We start from the raw sequence: 19,711 nt of genomic DNA on the forward strand, positions 1-19,711 counted from the left end.
AACGTAAGCAATAAAATCCCATCCCACCCCCAAAATTGTCATGAAAATTCATCAGCATTTTGTACGCTGTTTTGAATAATATTCACATTTTTGCAACCAATTTCCCCTCGTGTGTGTGTGTGTGTGTGTGTTTTCAAGGGGTTAGTCTGGATGATACCGGACTCCCTTGTAATTCCTGGGGTTAAAATCTAATGAGGATTCCATTGCTGAATTAGCTAAGCAGGTTTTTTGTGGTATAAAGGTCATAGTTGTCACCATAGGTACCACCTAAGTATGGTCTAACAAAGGAAGTTGCTCTGTGCCAGAGGGCAAAAGGGTGGGCCCCCTCCCTCACCTGGCTGGTAATGAGAAAGACGGAAGTCACAGTTTCGTGAGCTGAGAGCTGGGCTAGAAGAAGGGAGGAGACAGAGCCATGCTTGACTTCTGTCTGAATCCAAGGCTGTGACCAAGGGAGACACAAGACCTTCTGAGGTGCTGTGAGCCTCTCCATCTTGGGGGTCAGGTTGTATATATGTGTAAATAAATCATATATCAGAAACACACCACAGTCTCTGCTCTCCCCCATTCGAAGGAAACCAAATCCTGGAACCTCTGGGAGTGGCGTGCAACAGCATGTTATTTTCACTAATACATGCATTTATTGTGTACACTAGTATATGCATTTTGGTACACATTACCGGGCAGGAGAAAGGCACTACAAAATTTGGAGAAGTGAGAATTTTGAAATATGGCTGTTTCAGTTGACGTTTTGTTTTGCAAAGTGCAAATTACGGAGGTTCACTTCACAGACGGGATCAAAATTTTCCTCCCATTCCTAGTTAGATATTCAAGTTGTAAACCTTGCAGATTACTAATATTGAATTAAATTTCTCCTCCGTCCCTACTAAGTAGTAAGTCCCACTGAGCACAGTAAAGTTAATAAGAGTAAAAATGAATAAAATTGTTCAGCTCAGTGCCTTACCTGCTGCACAAGGATGTCTCCAATTCTGCTAATAACAAAATTTCTATCACTGCCCTCCTCACATGATTCCTGTCGTCTTTCCTTCATACTGCAGAAGAACTGCTGGTGAAGTTCTAGCAGTTCATCTAAACAGGGGAATATTTTGTCCACAGTGCTGTGATCCAGCTGCAGTTCTTCTTTCATTCCTTTTCTGAATATTTTAGACATAATGAATAGGGTATGGATGTGATGTACTTCTGTCTGCATCAGCTCTGCAGTGAAGAAAAAGAAAATGCACAATTAAATAAATCAAAACTGACTTCCAATAAACTAACAATCCCCTATTTAAAAAAGGGGGGTTAAGGCCAGCATACAAGGGACACAATACAGTCGTACCTTGGTTTTCGAACAACTTAGTTCTTGGATGTTTTGGCTCCCGAACATGACTGTTCCAGTTTGCGAACTATTTTTGGAAGCTGAATGTCCGATGGTGCTTCCGTGGCTTCCGATTGGCTGCAGGAGCTTCCTGCAGCTAATCAGAAGCCGCGCTTTTGGTTTCGGAACATTTTGGAAGTCAAACGCTTTTGGTTTCCGAACACACTTTTGGTTTCCAGACTTTTGGAAGTTGAATGGACTTCCAGACTTCTGGAATGGATTCCGTTCAACTTCCAAAGTACGACTATATATGGTAAGCAAAGTAGAAGGAATGTATCCGCTATTACAAGTCATGTACAGTGGTACCTCAGGTTAAAGACATGTACAGTGGTACCTCAGGTTAAAAACTTAATTCGTTCTGGAGGTCCGTTCTTAACCTGAAACTGTTCTCAACCTGAAGCACCACTTTAAGCTAATGGGGCCTCCCGCTGCTGATGCACGATTTCTGTTCTCATCCTGAAGCAAAGTTCTTAACCCGAGGTACTATTTCTGGGTTAGCAGAGTCTGTAACCTGAAGCTTATGTAACCTGAAGTGTATGTAACCCGAGTTACCACTGTAGTACATGCAAGCAGTACTCCAGAATCATCAAAATAAGTACAATTTTTGCAATTAATGATACATTTTCATTATCTCCGGTGCAAGAAAAAATGTGGGTACATTGTGATGAATACACTTGTTGTACTTTGTTTGCCATATACTGTGTCTTTGTATGCTGGCCTGAACCCCTGGGTTTTTTTTCCTATTTGTGTATGTTTTCATACAGTGGGTTCCTTATTTTTGTGCTCACTAGCAATCCCGGCATGGCATAGCAATCCCCCTCATCATCTGTATCTAGTTATACAGAACATTAGACTAAATTTTAGAATACTGACCAAAAATCACATCTTGCCGTTTGATAATGTCCTTTTCTTGCTTATTGCAAAATGAAGGGTCGACAACAAGACTCCAGGATTCTGCCTCAAATTCTAATGCATCGGTGCTGAGGTCACTCCACAGAGAGGCATCAACGTCATCTGTAGCTATCAAAGTAAACAGTATTTAATATACCAGCCACATAAATATGAGCATGTGAAGGTGGAACTCAGGCAGTGATTAGATAATAAATCAGACGTAGGGTTGATTTTTTTTGGTGCGCACAAGCAACACTGATGGACCTCAGTTATGAGATTGCATGAGCACATGACGCGAATCGGGAAGTCACAGATAGGGCTGAAAATGTGTGATTCTGCATCTCAGGCCTTCTTCCATATATATAGACTCAAATACAGTGGTACCTTGGTTTAAGAACGGCTTAGTTTATGAACAACTTGGATTAAGAACGCTGCAAACCCGGAAGTAGGTGTTTTGGTTTGTGAACTTTGCCTTGGAAGCAGAATATGTTCCCCTTCCTGTTGAGTGTGTTCCATTTGTAAATTGAATCCCCCGCTGCTATGGGAAAGCACGCCTTGGCTTAAGAACACTTTGGTTTAAGAACAGACTTCCAGAACGGATTAAGTTCGTAAACCAAGGTACCACTGTAATGAGATCCTGTTCAGAGACCCTGCTGCGGGTGTGCCACACAAACACATGCACCAAGTGTGTTGGCTGCTGGTAGAGGGTCCTCCGATGATAGAATTCATCCCTAGAGAGGCTCACATAACACCTTCCCTTTGGTCATTTCAGCATGAAGACTTTTTAGTTTTTCCACGTCTTCTTAAGAAATCTGTGGTCTTATTGTTTTGAACCATAGTTGATATGCTTTTGCATTTCTCTCTGCTGGAAGAAGCATTATGCTGGAAACTACTTTTATGCAAATGAATTTTTATGGTGTTTTATCATTTCTATGTTGTGAGCTGTCTAGGAAAGAATGTTAGCAGGTAGGCATACATAAATATGTTAAATTGTTTTTAGTGTTAAATCACTTTGAGGTGTTTCATAGGAGGTGGTGCATAAATACCGTATTTTTCGCACGATTGGACGCACCGGACCATAGGACGCACGTAGTTTTCAGGGGGGGAAATCAAGGAAAAAATATGATTCCCCCCCCCCAGCTCTGGGAGCAGTGGACAGGCTGCACGCAGCCTGTGCGCTACTCCAAGACCTTCTCCCTGCTTTTGCGGGAGGTGGCAGAATTCCCCCACCTCCCGCAAAAGCCCACAGGAGCCCCGCGTGACTCCTGCGGGCTTTTCGACCAGGAGGGAGAAGGGACTGAAACGGCCCGTCAGTCCCTTCCCCCTCCTTGGGGAAAAGCCCCCAAGAACCGCTCGCTCTTTAAAGGCTGTGCGGCTCCTGCGGGCTTTTCTAGGAGGTGGGGGAATTCCTAGAAAAGCCAGCAAAGCCGTGCAGCCCCTTTAAAGAGCGCACGGCTTTTGCCTGCTTTTGCGGGAGGTGGGGGAATTCCCCCATCTCCCGCAAAAGCCCGCAGGAGGGAGAAGGGACTGACTCGGCCAGTCAGTCCCTTCTCCCTCCTTGGGGAAAAGCCCCCAAGAGCCGCTCGCTCTTTAAAGGGTGCGCGGCTCCTGCGGGCTTTTCTAGGAGGTGGGGGAATTCCCCCACCTCCTAGAAAAGCCAGCAGAAGCCACGGAGCCCCTTTAAAGAGCGCCTGGCTTTTGCCTGCTTTTGCGGGAGGTGGGGGAATTCCCCCATCTCCCCCAAAAGCCCACAGGAGGGTTGGAGAGTGCGACGCCTTCCCGCTGCCCCCCAATCTCTGGGGCTGGCGATGGGGGAAGCGCTTTTTTCCCCACCGCCAGCCTCGAAGCCGGGTTGGAGAGTAGCGGGAAGGCGTCGCTGCCTTCCCGCTGCCCCCAATCTCTGGGGCTGGCGATGGGGGAAGCGCTGCTTTCCCCACCACCAGCCTCAAACACGGGTTGGAGAGTAGCGGGAAGGCATCGCTGCCTTCCCGCTGCCCCCCAATCTCTGGGGCTGGCGATGGGGGAAGCGCTGCTTTCCCCACCGCCAGCCTCCAACCCGGGTTGGAGAGTAGCGGGAAGGCGTCGCTGCCTTCCCGCTGCCCCCCAATCTCTGGGGCTGGCGATGGGGGAAGCGCTGCTTTCCCCACCGCCAGCCTCAAACCCGGGTTGGAGAGTAGCGGGAAGGCATCGCTGCCTTCCCGCTGCCCCCCAATCTCTGGGGCTGGCGATGGGGGAAGCGCTGCTTTCCCCACCGCCAGCCTCCAACCCGGGTTGGAGAGTAGCGGGAAGGCGTCGCTGCCTTCCCGCTGCCCCCCAATCTCTGGGGCTGGCGATGGGGGAAGCGCTGCTTTCCCCACCGCCAGCCTCCAACCCGGGTTGGAGAGTAGCGGGAAGGCGTCGCACGCCTTCCCGCTGCCCCCCAATCTCTGGGGCTGGCGATGGGGGAAGCGCTGCTTTCCCCACCGCCAGCCTCCAACCCGGGTTGGAGAGTAGCGGGAAGGCGTCGCACGCCTTCCCGCTGCCCCCCAATCTCTGGGGCTGGCGATGGGGGAAGCGCTGCTTTCCCCACCGCCAGCCTCCAACCCGGGTTGGAGAGTAGCGGGAAGGCGTTGCGCGCCTTCCTGCTGCCCCCCATCCTCTGGGGCTGGCGATGGGGGAAGCGCTGCTTTCCCCACCGCCAGCCTCAAAGAGCAGACTCTCCTGGCTTCAGCGGAAGCAACGCAAAGCCTCCGGAGCGCAGGCTTCGGAGGCTTTGCCTTGCTATCGCTGAAGCCAGGGAGCCTGCATTCGCTCCATAGGACGCACACACATTTCCCCTTCATTTTTGGAGGGGGAAAAGTGCGTCCTATAGAGCGAAAAATACGGTAAATAAATCCATATAGACAAGAAAAACACTAGAAAAGAGATAGATAGATATGTATTTTTAAAAGCATGATGCTGAGATGAAAAGGGAGCTGGTCCTTGCAAGCAAGAACTATAAAGCTTGCAAAGCTCTTGTGACCCTTGCTGCAGAATTAGGAATAATGGCAATGGAAATGGGAGCAGATGTTTACTTATTCGTCATTACAAGTGGTACTATTTTATACACACTTCTTGTTAATATATTACACATTTACACATGTTGATAGTATCACATTGAGTTCCCCATATACCTTCAATTATAAAAGAGTCAACTGACGAAGCGGTCCCTATTGATTGCAACAGCTCTTCAGAGTGAGACCGAGATCTCCAGCTACTGGTATCGGTATCTGATTCCAAAGGTGACATGGATTTCCTAGGGCAAAGCAAAACCGTGCAGGTGTAGTGACTCATTTAGATAGCATCATGTTTACTGCAAGACATCAGAGAGTGCCATTTTACCTTTCAAAACTGGTACCTGGAACACTTTTGGATAAGGGGTTTGATGGCTGCAATACATCTTTTTTTACAGTAGATAATCCAATGGGTGTTGAGGTAGAAGGGTGCATTGAGGACATTGTTGGCTGTGGAACATCTCTGAATGATGGATCTGGAAGGTCAAAGTTTCAGGTATTTCAGATATTGGACAAGTTTAACAAAGTGCTCTGTATCTATGTCTTTGAGGAAAGCTGCAGTTTAGAGGGTGAGCACATGATTTGCACGTAAGAGGTTCCAGAATCAACTCCCAGCATTTCCACATAAGGCTGGGAGGGACCACTATCCGAAACTTTGGAGAGCTGCTACCAGTCAGTGTAGACAATACTGAGCTAACTGGACTAATGATCTGATTTATTATAAAGCAGTTTTCTATCTCCCAATGGCAAACTATGGCTATGATACCAAGAGCTCTTATATTTCACTCAGCTGATTTAAATAATAATACAGTGGTACCTTGGTTGTCAAACAGCTTGGCTCCCGAACAAATGGGCTCCCAAACGCCACAAACCCGGAAATAAGTGTTCTGATTTGCAAACATTTTTTGGAAGTTAAACTTCCAATGCAGCTTCTGCAGCTTCCGACTGAGTGCAGGAAGCTCCTGCAGCCAATCAGAAGCCATGTCTTGGTTTTTGAACGGTTTAATGGACTCCCGGGACAGATTAAGTTTGGCGACCAAGGTACCACTGTAATAATTTTGAGTTGCAATCCACTACAACATATCCAAAGTATCATGGAGGGCTACTGCACAAGGAACATGTTGAAGCATCCCTAGAAGAATCTAAACAAATCTTTGGATCCTTGCCTATCTAATTAATGATGATCTCAGTAAAAATATTTTGCAGATTAAAATACACTTTTGATAATATTGTTGTAGGATTTAGAATTTTGAAAGGGTGAATTGCACCAGAGGATGAAGTTAAATTACTTCTCATAGCTATGATACTAAGTGAATTATGTTCTTAGACACCATATAACCTCCATTATTCATATTTCATAGGCTGATAGTTTTTAAAATAGAATTTCACACAGTTTTAATTCAGTCAGGCTAATATTTCTAGCAATTTCAACAAAGCTCAAAACTTTTGAATGGTTCATCCTGACATTAGTGCATGCTCAAATAAACCAATATCTGTTTTCCTCAGATAATGTCTGCATTTAAAATTTTATTCTAGTTCGTAAGTAAACAATGGTTTGATGAAACCAAGAAGTGATTCATTAAGGGGCTTGTACAAGGGGAGAAGGAGAAAAGAGCCCACAAGCCCAAGGCCTATACCCAATTCTCTAAACCATGGTTGAGCATATTGGTTGAATGCAGCCATTGAGTGCATCTTCACAAGTATTCAGGATAAAGTCGTATGCAAGGACAAATTGTGTAGAAGCTCAGTTGTATCATTTTAAGCTTATTTTGCTAATATTCAACAATTTTAACTGACAGGTGAACTGACAAATGAAAAAAAATGGATTTACATCTCTTAGCTTTCTTACTAGAGTGCTTACTTGTCTGGACAGCTTGCATCCTGTTCTTAATATGGCACCTCTCTTGGGATTTCTGGTAAAGAAGAATGCTTTCTTAATAGTATGAAAATTTGAAGACGTTATTTAACACTCCTAGGCTTTAGGGCTGCCCCTCACCACATTCTGCCACTTCACATTCTGTGCTTTCCCTATAGTAAGTATGCCAATTGCTGGCATAGACTCAAACCTCAACATACACACCCATGAAATTTTTCTTGTTAAATTTCAGAGTGTTGCAGTTGGATGCCCATTAAAGTGAATAGAGTCCCTTCTCCCCACAACTCACAATCTCACCCATGGTATTCTGTCAGAATGTCTTAATACCATGACATGTTGCTGTAGCAATTTCAGATAATTAAAATAAATCCTTAATATATGCATTTGTTCTCAATGCAATTATGCTTGTATCTGTGTGGGGCAAGTGTTCAGAGGTAAGCGGGAAGGGGAAGCTTAGGTTTGGGGTGGGTGGGGAACTGGAAAAATTAATGCTGGGGGTCAGTAATGTTGAGTGGAAATCTTGCTATTGCATCCTCATTGGTGCACACCAGGAGGCGCTATTCCCCTTGGTACTACTTGATGACATTGGATTCAGCCGCTGGATTTCAAAGATGAAGGGAAGCTGTACATACTCTGAGGGCTTATCTTTCATAAATAGCCACTCTTGTTATTTGTTACCAGACATGAAAAATAGAGCAGATGAAGCTACAATTCAAATGCTCCACTTGGACCTCAGTTCCCAATCAGAGGGCTTCAGCTGCACCCTTCTTCTTCCTCAGTTTTCCATTTATTGTGGCCAGAAAAGTCACATATAGCAAGGTTCTAAAATGATCATAAGAATCAGCCCTATCTCAACCACTTTAATCCACACCTCTTCCCAAGATCTAACAAGAACAACAAAAAAGATAGTAAGAAATATAGGAAGCACAAATCAGTGTGAGGGAAGGCAGGGAAAGTGCCTAAACAAGCTCAACAAGTTTCTGCCAAATAAGTAGAAACAAGAGGCTATAGGAAAATGCTAAATTTAAGTTGTCCCACTATTTTTAGACATTTTCTATTACCCCAAGAACGCCTTGGTTTTTCTACTGATGAATATGGCATATTCAAATAAATTATTCCTTCTTTAGCTGTTTATCTATTTTGAAGTAACATATGAAACGTCATTTTGAGACACAGCTCTCTAAGCTTCATCACCCTATGGATTACATGAAGCAAAATGACACAAGCGTACAGAAAAGCACAGTAAGGAGGGAATTTAAATAAGGCAATCAAACAACAAGCTGTGATATCTCCAAACCCTTTCGAAACTTACTTTTGGACACCCAGGAGCACTTTCTCTACAATTTTTATGCACAAGTGCATTGCAATCTACAAGAAAGAAATAAAAAATCTCTCAAAATGTAAAGTTTATGACTTATCATCCCAACATTAAAAGGTTTATTTCTAGATAATCTAATCCAGGACACAATCTGTTCCCCTGCTGTGATGATTGGTAAAGGTAAAGGGACCCCTGATCATTAGGTCCAGTCGCAGATGACTCTGGGGTTGTGGCGCTCATCTCGCTTTGCTTGGCCGAGGGAGCGGGCGTACAGCTTCCGGGTCATGTGGCCAGCATGACTAAGCCGCTTCTGGCAAACCAGAGTAGCGCATGGAAACGCCGTTTACCTTCCCGCCGGAGTGGTACCTATTTATCTACTTGCACTTTGACGTGCTTTTGAACTGCTAGGTTGGCAGGAGCAGGGATGATTGGTAGCTTTCTACAAAAGGGGCCAGCAAAATGTCAGCTGCTTGAGCAAAAGGTGCAACACATATTCCAACTTATGCTGAATAGTATTTTGCAGACAAGGCCAAAGCAGCACTCATTGCATAGAATAAGCAGGTGCACTGGCAACAGACTCTCTTTCCCACTTCTCCCCAGTAACACTTACTTTAAGCAGATACATGTTGGAATGTCACCACACACAGTGCTTCCCTGCCTCATGCAAACATTAGCCAATGAAGTGGAACAGAAGTGAGGAAGCACTAAGTATGTTAAGTTCACATCCCTCATTTTCTTTAACTAAATGTTACCCGGGAGACATGGGGAGGAGAGAAGCCACACATTCCTTGAAAAATATGTTTCTTGATCTTCAGGCCATCATGTGCGTTTTATCCCATGGGTCCCAACTAGATGGGATGGCAGCAGACCTTCTCTTTAAATTCATGTTTGTACCGATCACATATGGAAACAGTGGTTCATTTCTGAGCACAACACGGGAGCATTATTATTAACTTGACCTACCACTCTAGGTGACTCACAAACTAATATAAAATGTACAAAAGATTAAAAAAACAGTAAGTCACCAGTAAATTAACAAGAAACAATAATATCAAAAAATACATTAATAACAGCAGTAAAGCGTCACCAGTATTTGGACCAAGCTAGGCAGCACACCAGATTCTATAAAGGTCCATCAAATGCTGGCAGAAGAGGTAAGTCTCAACCAAAAGGATATTAATGCCACCACCAGGCAGGCCCTGCTAGGGAGAACATTCCAAGCTCCCTTGCAAGGTGGTGGGCTATCATTTGTTAGAGATTCTTAAACAGAGGCTGGGTGGCACCTCTCATGAATACAATTGGACTAGATAACTTTTGAGGTCCCTCCCTATTGTATGATTATTTGGGGTTGTGTCTGATGGTGTTGCTCAGCTGGCAGCAAGGCTTCCATCCATGGAACAGGGAGGAAGCATTCTTCATCAATTCCTCCTCCCCTGCAACCACCTTAAAACACCTCGAACATATTTTGCGGCGGGGCCTAAACCTCTGGAACAGATTGGGAAGGCTGCAGGGGGAGAATCTCCGAAAATTGTTTCCCTTCTCGTTCTGTTGATGGAAGCCTTACCATCAGCCTAGCAACACGATTTGGTACAACCCTATGATTCTAGGAATGTTGATGCAATCTATACAAGTGCTACTGTGAGGTATAAGAACCCTATGATATGATTAAGGCTATTTTCAATCAGAGTTATAGAATATGGGGGAATCTGTGGGTGTCAAATGTCTTCAGCATAAAACGGAGGTACTTACATAAACACTGCAATGCCTCTTTCCCCAAAAGGGCTTTCTCACATGAGAAGCATGGCATCACCCCACCAAAAGTCCCAGAAACAAATTGGTGCCTGTTAAGCTTCTCCTTCTCTTTGGCGTCCTTATTTTTGGCCTTGATAAGCCAAATGGAAAACAAAAGAATTAAAAGAAGTTCATTAGCTTTTGAAATGTTCCAGTATTATTAAACCCAGCCGCAGTTTTATCCTTCCCTAGTCACTTACTGCCTTGTTCTTTAGAAGTGGAGAAATTAGCGGCATCTTATAAAATCTCCCCACTCTCCTATTTTTTATATAATTTAATTTTGTTAATTTTGCACAAGAAAGTATCAACAATAACAACAATTCAACAAATGCAGATCTCTTGTCATCATTCAGACGGACGATGTGCATAAAGGGAGTACATTCCGAATACAACGTTCCAAATGCATGCTTCCATTTAACAGACATTCCTTGCACCCCTCCTGGTTTATGGGGTCTTTTCAGGTCTCACTCCTTCTAAACCTTGTCCGAACACCCATTATAGTTACAGTGATGCTTGCTGAAGGCTGCTTCATTTACTTCCAGAAATGCCAACTCATTAGACAGATTTGCCTGTGTAGAACTGTGATGTCATCCTATTTACTATGTAACACCTGATTGGCTGGGTTCCCCCATGGGACTATCCCCAGAAATAGGAAGATTCAGAGAAAACACAATAATTATAAGAACAATGGGACCAAAGCAATTTAAGCTGGCAGTGAACAGGCTGGGGGGTGGGGGGAATAAGCATTTCCATGACTGGGAGATGGCAGAAAATATTTTTCCCCAAAGTGCTACTTTCACGCCAAAAAAAAAAAAAAAGGCAAAAGGGGAGGGATGTTTTGTGCAGCTGTACAAATAGTCCTATTATTGTTGTGACTTGTATCAAACCCTGTCCTTTTCTCTCTTTATCTTCACTTAAGGCAGAAATGAGACATGTAGCCGAATAAGAGGGTAGAGTCTTGAGTTAGTGAAGAAGATGGTATGGCTTCAGATTGCAGGTGGGGAACGCTATTTTTAATGTTACTAACATAATAAAAACCACGCAAGGCAACCCTCTGCATCAAATGCAGAAATGTCTCATTTCCCAGGGGAAATACGTGTTTACAGGGTTACATCTGCAAACATTTAGAAGCCGTTCTCATTTAAAAATCTATTCCGCATTCTTAAGATATATATATATTTTAAAAATCTGTCATCTAGCACACATCATATTGAATTACCTTGGATTTATTTCGTGTACTGGCCATTCTATTCATCAGAAAGCTAAAAGTACGGCTGACTTTATATTTTTCAGATTCTGATTTTGTAGGTATTATATACTTTTCCCACTCTTCTTCTGGAATCCTAAAAATACACCAGGAAATCTTTCATTATGCTATGCATGATTTCTTGAAATCAGGTAACTAATTAATACACTGTTACTGTGTTATTGGAGACAAGAAGAGAACAAATATATTTCCTAAAACTGAATTCAGAACCATAATTTTACATAAATGAGGTGTGGTACTTTACATAGCTATCACCAACAAATACTAATCAGGTTGGCACTGGGGTGGTTTAATGATGTAATAAATCTAGTTGTAAAGTAAAACAGTTGCAGTTGGTTGATGGCTATTGCTAATAACCAGATAACTATTTATTCTTAAATATGCCCTTAAAAAGTCCATACCTTTTCTCTCTTGACTGTTCAGGCAAGCTGAATGCACGTTGTTCTACAAAACAATAATAAGTTTAAAGCAGTTATATCACAATATTCACTCAATTACAGCATGCTAACATGCCTAAATCTCTGGAAGTCAATATAAACAGTAATTTATGCACTCATTTGATATATAAACTTTGTGAAATTTTGGCTGACAGAATTTGTTTGAAGGCATGTTCCTAAGGGAGGAGAAAGTAAAACCAGCACATGATGGGGATGGGGACGAGGTCCACCTGCATCTATTTTGACTCAGCTATTGCAGATTCAAGGTTTTTTCACATTGCTTGTAGGCAACCTTCCGGGGGCGGGGGGCCGCATGCCAGTCTTTGGGCAGAGCCAGATTCCCTGTTCAGTGTGTTCAGCAAATAGACTTGTTTCAACACACACTCACACATCCCTCTGTCTCCTCCACACAGGCAAGTAAGAAGCAGAGTTCAAGGCTACTTTCTAGTCAAGCAAGAACACTCAAGGAGGGTGGCAAAGGAGGCCCAGTGACAGGCGTGGGCTTAGGGGGAGGGGCTGGAGCCTGGGGAGAGACTCAGGGTCCAGATATAGAGGGCTGAAGGGTCACTCAGAAGGAGCCTTTCTCCTGACTGTATTAAACACCAGGGTTTTTCTAATCACCCCAAGTTTTAAGCAAGTGCACCTGCATTCCTAAAGATCTAAAGGAAGTTTAGACTTGGGCTGAATAAAGGACACCAACTTCATCCTTCTGCAGGGAATAGGGGAGGAGGAACATGACAAGTGAAAACAGGGCTAATGCTTACCATCATTTGCATCAGCTACTATGAAGTCCCGTGCACATTGTGATTTCCCTAATAAGACTTTGGGTGACGTATAGGAATATGAACGAGACCGAATTCCAGACAGTAACGATTCCTAAAAAACACCCAATGTTTTAGAGAACTGATCTTCAACAACCACAACAACAACAACAACAACAACAGCATAAGTCCAGATTTCCTCATCCTTTTTCTAACTGCTAGGTAGGTGTTGATGTTTTTCAAATAAACATTTGCTAAGCTAGATGAATGCTCAATCCAATTATTTCATTTATGGCCACTGTAGGTAAAGGTATTTATGTGCAATTCCTTTCCTCTAGACTTGTCTATTGCTGAAAAGATGGCGTGGCAAATTTTGGGAAATATGATCTCACATCAATTAAAGGTTGCAGCCAACCCCATATTTAATAATGAGTTTAAAGAAAAATGGTACCCCGCCTAAATGTAATTGATTTGGCTAACTGGAAATAGAGAAGATGAGTTACTAACTTTGTAGGAAAACAAGCAAATACCTTTGACTGCAGATTGCTGGATAAAGGAAGGGATTCAGCCCTGCTCATGTTAAAATCCAGTTCTGTTGTTGTCTCTGAAGAACCTGACCCATCCCTATTGGCCAAGGCTGCAGAAGAGTTGAAGGACATTGAAGGGTAGCAGTTATGGGATCGGTTAGAAATTCTTTCATCTCCATTGTCTACATCCAAGTCATCAAGACTAGAACTAAGCATACAGAGAGAGAGAGAGAGAGAGAGAGAGAGAGAGAGAGAGAGCGAGCGCAAATTACAAATGCAACTTAAGCCAGCTATTCAACATTAAGCAGAGAGTGTTACAGACACTGTCTATGGTCAGTATCACAGCCACCTTCCAAAGACTTCTGCATGGCTCAAATATCTAAGAAATTAGAGGCATGTGCTAAGCCAGGAGTGGGGATATGGATATGAAGTTGAAGTGCATCAGATTTTTATCTCCCCCATATCCGCTGTAGGCCATATTCGACAGGAGGGGCACCTATCTGTCGGGTGATCCAATTTATCTCACAGGGTTTGAAATCAAACCATGAGGGGGCAACCCTTTATTAAAGTACCATGAAGGGCTCTCTGGGAGCAATGATGATTAGCTGGTAGTCAATGATTGCAGAGAGCCATGTGTGGCGCTGTGCAGTCCTGACAATCAGCTGATTTCCATCCAGAAAACCAAGGTTCAGAAAAATACAAGAATGAAGGGCAACATTTCACAAATCCAAGAGAAGACTATGGATTGGATTGGATTGGATTGGATTGGGGGGCTTGAAGATAGCCTTAGGTTGGAATCATAACCCCATTTGCATTCAGTGGAATTTATTTCTGAATCAACATAGTTAGAAATGCAGCCTATGGGTATCTTTTTATTTCCTCAGGAGACAATTTTTGGCATTCATTTTTCTCTCTGTATTTTGAGCAAGACATGTTTCTATAGGGGGTTCTTTTCAAAACAACACTGCTAAAATTAAATCCACACCTCCTTTTTTTAATGATGGAATAGCGTTGATTCCGTTGATTGCTAAATGCATGTGTCTTCTTGAGAGACAAGTATGGACCTGCTGCATCCAAATTAGACTGAATGATGGGGGAGGAGTTTCTGTTGTCCCCGCTATTTGCTGATGCTTCTGGATCTTCATTCGAGTCTGCGCGGTCTCTGTACGTTTCAGGAGCAGACTGGTCTACCTTCATGTACTTGACGCCCATGTCTTCCATCTAAAGCAAGAAATCAAAACAAGTTAGGTCATATTCAAAAGATGCAAAACAAAATGAAATGAAGTTGAATCCAGTCTGTAAGGACTAGTATGAGGTCCTCACATTCCAAATACAAAACTGGCTAGAGGAACACAACCTAGGATGTGTTCTAGGATTGCTTCCAGATTACCTGTTTATTGAACATTTATCCTGATTTGTTTTTGGGGAGGTTACATGGACTTGTATCAAGCAACCATTATTCCACCCTTTGCAGTGCATTTTCCTGTCATTTTACTTATTGCTAGAAGTCCGATATTTGGGGGGGGGGGAGCAGGTCTGTTGCTCAACAGCACCAAATCAACTTTAATTGTGCATCCTGAATTTGTTAGTATGTGACTGAATCCTATCCAAAAATATTGATAAACTGGAAGCAACTCAAACAGAGGCCATTTGAAGAATAATCTCCCTGTAGGTTTCTCATTTTGTTATACTTATGTCTAATAAGCATGAGGAAAAACCTATTCATTTCCCCCAAAATACAGTAATTGGATGATCAGACATTAAGATGCTATTAAATATCATCTGTAACCAATAGAAGCAGAAAGAAATGGAATATAAACCCCAGTAATGCAGAGAAAAGGAAAACTAAAGTTTTGTTAATAATCATCTTCATTGTTAAATTTGGGGTTTTTTAGAACCACAACTAAGATCAGACTGTTAATTTCACACACCCCTAGAAAACTGAAATACAATAAGAAAGAAAGAAAGAAAGAAAGAAAGAAAGAAAGAGAAAGAAAGAAAGAAAGAAAGAAAGAAAGAAAGAAAGAAAGAGAAAGAAAGAAAGAGAGAGAGAGAGAGAGAGAGAGAGAGAGAGAGAGAGAAAGAAAGAAAAAGAAAGAAAGAAAACTGTAAAGGCAATTGTGGAGTTCCTCCAACCCCTGGGTCTGGATGTTAGTGTGCACTTTTGCAAGATGTCAGCAGAGTCCATGTCTGTCAGACTTACCTGATCCACCACCATGCGGTTTACATAGACTTCTTCACTTCCATTCAGCATCGCAGAAAGTCTGGCTGCGGCAAAGAAGGTGGAGGGATTTGAGGTTTTCCGATAAGCCTCAAATGGGGAATGTTGTTGAACTGGAATAAACCATAGAATAGACTCATAGAATCATAAATACAAACAATTTATTTCCTGTATAGTCATTCAGAGTAAAGTGGTGCTGGTTTCATTATGAGAATTAAAGAAAACATAAAGCAATTTCACAATAATACTGTCTGTTTATTTACTTAGTATTTTATTTCCACATAGTTATATCACACAACTCCTCCCAGTGGGAGCACAGGGCAGCCAGCAATAAATAATACAGCCTTGTTTTATTATTAAGAAATACACAGTACAGCTTACAAGAGTTAAACGAATATTCAATGAAACAAGATAAACAAGACAAAATATTCATAATTGCTAAAAGCATGATGAAATTAAATGACCTTCAGCAGCTAAGTGAAAATGTGCCTGATAGATTTCCAGTGGGAGGGTAATCCATAATTGTGAATTTGAATCCACCTGTCTAATTTCACTTTAGGAAACAGAGTCAATGATGGTTAGGAAACAATGATGGTTCGCTTTAGGAAACAGGGTCAACTTAACTGACGGGCAGCTCATGTCGCAGCAAGTCCAAAGCTATCTGAGCCTTAATGGTTAAAACAAGCACTTTAAATTGTGCCCGGAAGTGAGTAGCCCAGGTTGTCAACCTGGTCCCTACCGCCCACTAGTGGCCGTTTCAGGATTCTAGGTGGGCAGTAGGGGGTTCTACGGCACAAGGTGAATCATTCTTCCATCAAGCACTGGTCGGAGGTAAGGAAATTTTACCATCAAGGAAGATGCATTAGCGGGCGGTAGGTATAGAAAGGTTGACTACCCCTGGAATAGCCAATCAATGATGATCCTGTAAATTCGGGTTGGTGTGAGCTGGTGTTCAGGTCCCAGATCTGGTGGCTGCATTTTGGACTAACTAGAGTGTCCAGCTTGTCCTTCAATGCAGCCCCATATAGACAACATTCCAGCAACCTAGCTTGGAAGTAACTAGGGCACACATGGAGAATGTGTGGTCCTCCAGTTGTTGTAAGGATCTGAGCTCTGGTCTCCCAGGTCCTAGTCCAACACCCTAATCATTACACCACACTGGCTCTGCACACACAATCTCAGTATGTGTCCTTCAAATTGTAGGCATGCCAAGCAGAGAATGTTTGGGTTTACCAGGTTTTTCTTTTTTGTTCATGTGACAATTTGCCAGCTAAATGAATGGAGTAGGACCAAGGAATCTGAGCAACAGCCTGCCAGTTTCCTCCCCACTAGGCATCTTCCAAAAGAACTATAGATCCTGGCCTCCTGCTTTCCCTTGCATGTGCAAAAGAAAACACTTTGTTGGAAGGAAGAATGCTTCCAGGATCCTGCTTTGTAATCTAGCCAAGCTTTTGTGCCTCCTTGATCTTGGCTGTTCCAGCTCTTTGCATCACACACAAAACCTTCCTGACTATGTCATGGTGTGATAAAAGGATACAAAAATACCACCATTGTCTCACCTGCTTTTTTCCCCCTGTAAGTATTTCAGAGAGGAGATGGAAAGTGAATGTGGTTTTTTAAAAATTACACAGAGAAAGGGAAAGGAGGTAAAATATGTAGCAGCAGCTCCTGATAACCTCAATTCCTCCCCTAACCAAAGACATTTTCTTTCACATTTCATTCAGGTTGCAATCAACACAAATAAACAGCAAGCCTCCATCTTAATTAGGCTCTGTAACAAAAGGACATCTTTCTTTGGAGCAGGAATTTACTTCCCTGCCCCCTTCTCTTCAGCTCCTCTGAGGATCAGGAGGACCTCCTGAATGCTGTGGTTCAGGGGGCTGAGGGGGATTCCCCAAAACTGGGTGGAGACAACTTGCGGTTTTCTCTGGTTCCAGCCCATGAAATGCTCTAAATGCAACCCATGGAACTTACATCAACAATATCTGGTCTGCATTTAGAAAATATTGAAGAGGAGCCCATCCTGCACATCTGAGCCTCAATTCCCCCATTTTCCTATACTGTAAAAGCTTTCACAATGATAGCCTATTTTAAACTACAAAAAGAAACACTCTGTCAAACTCCATTTTGATATATGATTTCTTCATTTGTAGAATTTTTATGTGGCCTATCTAGAAGCCTAAGATGGTAAACAAACAAAAATACAAACTGATACATTAACATTATCAAATAATGTAATAGCGGCAAACACAAGTCTTGTTGACATAAGCAAATCTGGATAAAACTAGCATGAAACTAACCAGATACGGAGACAACATCAACCTTTCCCTGAGAGTACCCACATAATAGAGTTAATAAGTGATCATGTACTACGTATTCCAATAAATTAAGATCTGAGCTAACTGTGCAATGCTGGGAGTGAAGGTTGTGCATAGTTCTCCTTCCAGAAATGGCTTCAAGTGTAATTATTAATTTTTTAAAAAGCTATTAAAATGCCAAAGCCACAGGCCTCCCTTCCTCTAGCTTGTATCACACGATATGCTACAGACTTGTACACATTTGAGTTGTCCAGGAATACGAAAAGCACAGTCAGCTTTAAATGGCATTTGCTATGCCTCATCCCACAAAATGACATCATAAGCAAGACTAAATACTATGTTATTAATGAAGTAATTGCAAACACCATGTTACAACCTCAAATGTGAGACACTGCAAGTGCTCTTCCCTGTTGCAAGTCTGTGCTGCCTGCCCACTTGCTAAAATTTCCACCGCTCCTCTGGACTTCTGGTTAGATACAGCTGAGTAGTAAAATCATACACCCTGCGAGTGGATTACATAGACCCCTGTCTTTCTACCTGTTTGGGTGATCACCACAGGAAATTATCAGCTGGTATTTAATGGTTGTCTGTTTCCCACTCTGTTTCTGACCCATTAGATTTGGGGACTACTGTTGCTTAAGTACAAAAGGTTGGCCAGCCTGTTAACACACAGGGCTACTCCCAAAGACAAAGAAGTCTGGACACAGCATAGATATCAAGAGTAATGGTAGGTGATGCCTTTTTTAGAAACAGCTAAAGCAGGTGGGGGGAACCTCTGGGCCTCCAGGTATTGCTGTACTCCCAGCTCCCATCAGTCCCAGTCAGCATGGCTAATCATCAGGGATAATGGGAGCTGGAGACTAAGAGGTCACAAAGTGAGCAGGTTTTTGAGTTCCAAATAAGTCTCCCTCATGTTGGATATTCAGCAGAAAGAAAAGTGGGCTAAGCAGGATGGAAAGTCTGCCTGTCCTAAGATGGCATATGGAAAATATTATCGTTAGGATACATTTCATAGGTTATTGAAAAAGAGGTCAGGTTTCACCAGGTTACTATCCTACTATTAATTTTCCAATAGCTGCTTGCTATATGTGTGTATTTTGGAGAATATCAAATTTAGCCATCATGTAGACAGAGCCTAGATTGGGAGGAACATGATATTCTACAACATAAAGATGTGGTTTTATGCCCACCAGCAGCTAGGCAGTAAAACTCAATTCTGCTTGTATTGACTCATTATTTAGGACATCACCAATAGTTAATCTTCAGCTTTGTTAACATGACTTTTCCTTTACTTCTGGCTCTTAGCCTTGTGATGAGCCAATGTATTCAACATAAACTGCTGGTTTGTATACAGTGGTACCTTGGTTGTCAAACGTAATCTGTTCCAGAAGACCGTTCAACTTCTGAAACGTTCAACAACCAAGGCGCAAAGGGCGGTTGCCAAAGTCAATGGAGAAAAAAGAAAAAAATGGAAGCAATTACTTCTGGGTTTTTGGCGTTCAGGTTCTGAAACAGTTAGCTTCCGAGACGCTCAAAAACAGAGGTACCACTGTAGTTTCAAAGGCACAGCCACCATGATGCTTCGCTGTCCCCAGAGTCCTTGATACAACTTCAACTCTCTTTTGGAAGGCTTTACAAAAATGGTTGGCTTCTGAAATTGCTTATTTGTTTAACTATTCCATGCTCCTTACTGGTGGCTGATGCTAAACAGCTATAAGTGATGTTTTTATCAAGTTTTCATGCACAAGAAAAATATTAAGAAGGAACAATTTTATTTAGTAGAACTCAAACAGGAAGAGCCACCTAAATGCTTAAAAGCCAATGATTGACTGGGAATCCCATAACATAAAGAGCATTAATCTTCAGATACACAAAAATAATCCTTCCTTATTCCCAG

General features: G+C 42.6%; 1 protein-coding gene across 9 annotated transcripts in view; it reads right to left on the reverse strand.

Annotated features, from left to right (window-relative positions):
• ARHGEF28 (Rho guanine nucleotide exchange factor 28) overlaps positions 1-19,711 on the reverse strand; it is a 133,729-nt gene that overhangs the window by 43,238 nt on the left and 70,780 nt on the right. For 5 of the 9 annotated variants that reach the window (XM_053408016.1, XM_053408015.1, XM_053408010.1 and 2 more), the window contains 13 exons: positions 15,479-15,609; positions 14,261-14,496; positions 13,279-13,483; positions 12,752-12,863; positions 11,952-11,994; positions 11,503-11,626; positions 10,242-10,374; positions 8,487-8,542; positions 7,148-7,211; positions 5,627-5,774; positions 5,419-5,540; positions 2,249-2,395; positions 962-1,212 (listed from right to left, as the gene is read on the reverse strand). In XM_053408016.1, the coding sequence (XP_053263991.1) occupies positions 962-1,212; positions 2,249-2,395; positions 5,419-5,540; positions 5,627-5,774; positions 7,148-7,211; positions 8,487-8,542; positions 10,242-10,374; positions 11,503-11,626; positions 11,952-11,994; positions 12,752-12,863; positions 13,279-13,483; positions 14,261-14,496; positions 15,479-15,609 (1,772 nt within the window). The remainder of the gene's footprint in view (positions 1-961; positions 1,213-2,248; positions 2,396-5,418; positions 5,541-5,626; positions 5,775-7,147; positions 7,212-8,486; positions 8,543-10,241; positions 10,375-11,502; positions 11,627-11,951; positions 11,995-12,751; positions 12,864-13,278; positions 13,484-14,260; positions 14,497-15,478; positions 15,610-19,711) is intronic. The other 4 variants (XM_053408014.1, XM_053408019.1, XM_053408013.1 and 1 more) reach the window with 3 other exon arrangements.

The sequence above is a fragment of the Podarcis raffonei genome, chromosome 11 (genome assembly GCF_027172205.1).
Source record: "Podarcis raffonei isolate rPodRaf1 chromosome 11, rPodRaf1.pri, whole genome shotgun sequence".
In the NCBI taxonomy this organism is placed as follows: Eukaryota; Metazoa; Chordata; class Lepidosauria; order Squamata; family Lacertidae; genus Podarcis; species Podarcis raffonei.